Raw genomic sequence first — 4,679 nt, forward strand, 5'->3', positions numbered from 1 at the left:
TCAAGTTCCCAATCACAACCTCTGTCCTTCCAGCCAGCCGCGACCAATTCCGGTTTCCCGTCTCGTCGTCCTAACATTGGCACATGCTTCGCTTGTGGAAAGGCCGGCCATTGGCGTGCCTGCTGCCCCGCGATGACAACACAGTCCAACTCTTCAACTTCAAAGTGACTAGATGAGCAGGATTTATCAGATATCTTCCAATCCGGTTTTTGGGACTTTGATCGGGACGCTCTGCCTAACGGTCCCGTGCAGGGGTTAGCTGACAGGCTGAAGACGACAGTACTGTCCTCGAAGGCCACCAGTACATCATTGCTGTACTACCGTGCTTACCGCAAGTGGAAGCAATTCGCCATTAGTATGTTTGACGGGAATGTTTTCCCCGCTAAACCCTTTCATGTTGCATTGTACTTACAACACCTTATCGAGCAATCCCATTCCCCTAGTGTAATTGATTCTGCCTTTTATGGCATAAAGTGGGCTCATAGTATGGCTGGTATCCCTTCTCCCACGGATAACCCTATTGTCGAGGCCACCAGGTCTGCTTCAAAAAGGCTTCTTGGTACTGCTATCGTTAACCGCAAGGAGCCCGTTTCATCTAGTGTGATTCATGACATTATTAGCCGTTCTAACCTTGACAACCCTGTTGAGCTGCGCAATATTACCTTGTATATTTTGTCATTTGCCGGTTTCTTCAGGTTCGACGATGTTTCCAGGATAAGGGGGAATGACGTTTTCTTTAATGAGGGATTCGTGGTTATTAAAGTCCCCAAAAGTAAGAACGACCAGCTTCGTCGAGGAGACGAGGTAGTTATTTCCGAGCTTCCTAGTGGTGCGTGTCCTATCAAGCTCCTTATAAGGTATCTCTCGAAATTTCAAATTCCTCCAGATTCCAGGGATCTGATTTTTAGACCCATTTCCAAGGGAAAGGATTCTTGTAAGTTGATAGCCCCCGATAGGCCTATTAGTTACAGTACTATGAGGGAAGCTTTCAGGCGGGATTTGAAGGCCATTGGGGCCGACCCTTCCAAGTTCGGGCTGCACTCTCTGCGTTCGGGTGGCGCGACTATGGCAGCTAACAGTGGTGTCAGTGACAGAGTGTTTCAGCGACACGGTCGCTGGAAGTCCGTGCAAGCCAAAGACACATATGTTGACGACGACCTTGATCAAAGGCTTTCTGTTTCCAAATTCCTCGGGCTCTAAGCCATGTAAGCTAATAGTGTCTATTTATCTTGCCTTTTGCCCAATTCTTTGTCACTCTAGATAGGGGTTGTTCTCGCCAGGCCCTCCCAAAATAAACTTATTTGGTTCAGCGATGCTGTGTTGTTTTTTGTTGTGGAGTGGAGACAAAATATGTTATTTCTGACGGGTGAGCAAGCGAACAAGGCTGAAATAACTATTTTGTCGGCACGAGATACAACATGGGCCTGGGTTACAGGCCGGGGTATCATGGGTAGGATTTCAGGGGTATATAAGACCGAGTATAACACGTGGCTGTCATCTAGGCTTCAGAACCAACCGCGTTCTTTCGTTTCGTTTCGTTTAATTTTTTTTTTTTTTCTTTGCTTAGTTCCTTCTTTTCCTGGTATCATGCATCCAGTCTGGTTGAATCGGCTATTCTAATTTCATTCTTGTAAAGCCTTCGTAGGATGGGCTTCTAATCGCTTGGAGCTTGAACCATGGTTCCTACCCAGATTTCCTGCACATTTTCTTTTTTCCCCACAGGGGTTTTTTCCGGCAGGTTTTTCCTGGCCTCCGTTCGAACCGCATTTTCTTTGTTAGTGGTTGCTCAGCTCTGCTAGTTTTAAGGCTTTTGTCCGTTTTATTCTTATATTTGTACTCTAAGCTATATTGTATTTTATTTATAATGTACGTAGGAGTTGGTGATCCCCCGCCTAACTGGCAGCCTAACTGGCACAGAGCTGGAAAGCTTATCTGGGGATGTAGGCCAAGATGGCCTGTTTATATTATAGTTTAATTTAATGTCGGAGTTGATGTTCCCCAGCCTAACTGGCACAAAGCTTCTAACCAGAGCTTATTTGGGGTAGGACGCCAGGATGGCCTGTTTATCTTATAGTCAAATATAATGGCGGAGCTGATGTCCTCCAGCCTAACTGGTACCAAGACTGTTTGCTTATTTGTAGAATTAGGCCATATATTGAGTGTTTTGGCTTACCAGCCCTACTGGTACTATGAAGTGACTTGTACGTGTGAAGATAGCTTTACCCTTGGTTGCCTTTCAAGGGTTTGTTAGGTAAATGTTCAGTCTTGTATAGTGTTCGGGTTGGTTCTCGCCAGGCCCTCCCAAAATAATCTTATTTGGTTCAGCGATGCTGTGTTGTTTTCTGTTGTGGAGTGGAGACAAAATGTTTTATCTCTTCGGGTGCTGGTGGCCGTAAACATAATCAATTACTAATTATCAAGCTAGTAATTATTAGCCCCAGGTGGATCTCAGAGTGGCCCGTTGTAGAGTTGTTGTTGTTGGGAAAAAGTTGCAAGTGACCGCAGCAAATGGAGATCGGCTGTGTGGGAGGGAGCCACAGCATTTGAGGAAGCACGCATCCAACCTGCAAAAGATGTGAGACAAACACGTAGCTGAAGAGCGTCAGAAGATGATTATTCAAGTCAGTTCTCCTGTCAGAACAGACAAAAATCATGTAAAGAGCGTATAGGACTTGACAGCCATGAGAAACACTGCTCCATGACGAGTTAACCATGATTTTTCTTAGGAGGGGGTGCACCACTAAGAAATGGCGTAGCTGATTTATGAGGTTTTTTTCTTTGCAGAATACCAGTTTTCGCAAAAAGCTAGCATTATTCATCCTGAAAATAGATAATCTCGAAAACTGATGGGTAGACCATCTGACCGGGGTAGTATGCGTGCAACCTATCGAGGACTCTGATTTTGATATGTTCTTTTCACGATTTGAAATTGTCAGAAAACGTTCATTTTCAGTGCGCGTACTATCCTAATTATTTTATAATTACCATGAGTTCAAACTCGACTCCTGCCACTGTCATAGACTCAACCTATTTGTCTATTAGAGGCTTTGATTTAGCTCAATTTTCTGAAAAATGACTATTAGGTGATTGTTTGATTCAGTATGTTCGCGTACATATTAAAAACATTTTGACTCCTGTGAATTTTTTAAATTGAGCTTGAGTGAACGATCGAATGCACGTGAGTGACATCGACGCAACCTAATGAACCCACTGAAAAGCATGTTTGTGAGCTTTCATCCGATTTGGAGAAACTAAAATTGGTTAGAATCATGGCAATGTTATAAAACAGTTGGTTCATGGTTAGCGAGCGTCCATCGAGTTACGGATGCACTTGGCACTTTGCTAAGCACTCGAAAGCAACCTCCCTCATGCATCCATAAACTCCATGGACGCACGCTAACCATGAACCAATTGTTCATTATAAAACAATTATGATAGTACGCACACTCTCATTGGTCAAAAGTTGTGTTTAGATGAGAATATATGTAAACACGGCTGTGGCATCACACGAATTTGGAAGAGTTATGTGTTATCAGATGCTCGTCTTGATTGGCTGGTAGGAAATATGAGTGTGTATCAAGAAAATCTGTTTCAAACAAGAAGTGGCAAAAACCCAGCCTTTTCCTTCATTTGTCGAAATATTTTTGAGAACTAATTTATAAAAGCAATAGAAGACTTTTTCCAGCTTTACATCAAAACGCTCGGAGGAGATGCGTCTTGAGTCTTAAATTCTCCCAACTTCCCCTAGTATCGCGATCTTCTTATAGTTTTGCCTATGCGCGAGCCGTCAATATTTCGTGGTATTGCCGTCTCACTTTTGCGGCCTGTGATTGGTTCTAATGTTAAAATTGATGTCGTTGCACTGAATTGGGTTGCTGACGTACGCAAACAAATACATTTCGCAGGTAGAAAGAATTGAAATTTCGATCAGGCGCGGGTTGATTAGTTTACAGTTTTATTTATCCTTATAAATGATGGATCACGATACAAAACAAATTGCGATTTTGAGACGGCAATACCACATTATATTGACGGCGTTGGGAGAAAATATATTCCTTATTGGGCTCCGTCGCTTCGCGACTCCGCCCAATACGGAATATATTGTCTCCCAACTAGCCGTCAATATAATGAGGTATTGCCGTCTCAAAATAGCAATTTGTTTTTAGTGTTTACATGAGGGTAATGATAAAAAGGGGAAAAGTCCTGTATTGCTTCAATACAATATACAAATCCAATAATAACTTTACGGGCAATAAAACTGCATATCTCTAAAACAAATATGAATTTCTAAAGATAAACGAAAGTAGAGTGCGGTCTAAATACTACGAAAATTCCCAAAATTAATATAAAAAACTTTCTACTCGAATGTCGCTTACCTTAAGATCTCTTTTTTTTTTTTCAAATGAATATACGCCCAATGAATGTGCGCGCAATGTCCAGCATACGTCAAGAGTTTTTGTTTTTGGTGAACCGCGTTCGTGGTAAATTGATCTTGTGTCTACTATAATGACAAAGTGTTCTCATCAAATGGTTTTTACGGCGTCTTCTTGTCGCTTGTCGTACCAGATGATAACAAACAATATCAACGAAATGCTGTGAAAATAGGGTGTGTCAATAAATCGACCGTTGCGTTCCAGATAGTAGGGAATTTAAGAAACGACGACGGCTACCACTACGAC

At 42.5% G+C, this 4,679-nt stretch overlaps 1 protein-coding gene across 1 annotated transcript; it reads left to right on the forward strand.

The window, feature by feature from the left end:
• Nucleotides 1-486: 486 nt before the first annotated feature.
• Nucleotides 487-1,200, forward strand: LOC137968350 (integrase/recombinase xerD homolog). Its single transcript, XM_068814945.1, has one exon. It carries the CDS (start codon nucleotides 487-489, stop codon nucleotides 1,198-1,200), a length of 714 nt encoding a protein of 237 aa, XP_068671046.1.
• The last annotated feature ends 3,479 nt before the right edge of the window (nucleotides 1,201-4,679 follow it).

Source organism: Montipora foliosa, chromosome 8 (assembly GCF_036669935.1).
Source record: "Montipora foliosa isolate CH-2021 chromosome 8, ASM3666993v2, whole genome shotgun sequence".
Taxonomy (NCBI): Eukaryota; Metazoa; Cnidaria; class Anthozoa; order Scleractinia; family Acroporidae; genus Montipora; species Montipora foliosa.

Coding starts and splice junctions, on each gene's coding strand:
- LOC137968350 (XM_068814945.1), top strand. CDS start 487: ATGGCTGGTATCCCTTCTCCCACGGATAACCCTATTGTCGAGGCCACC.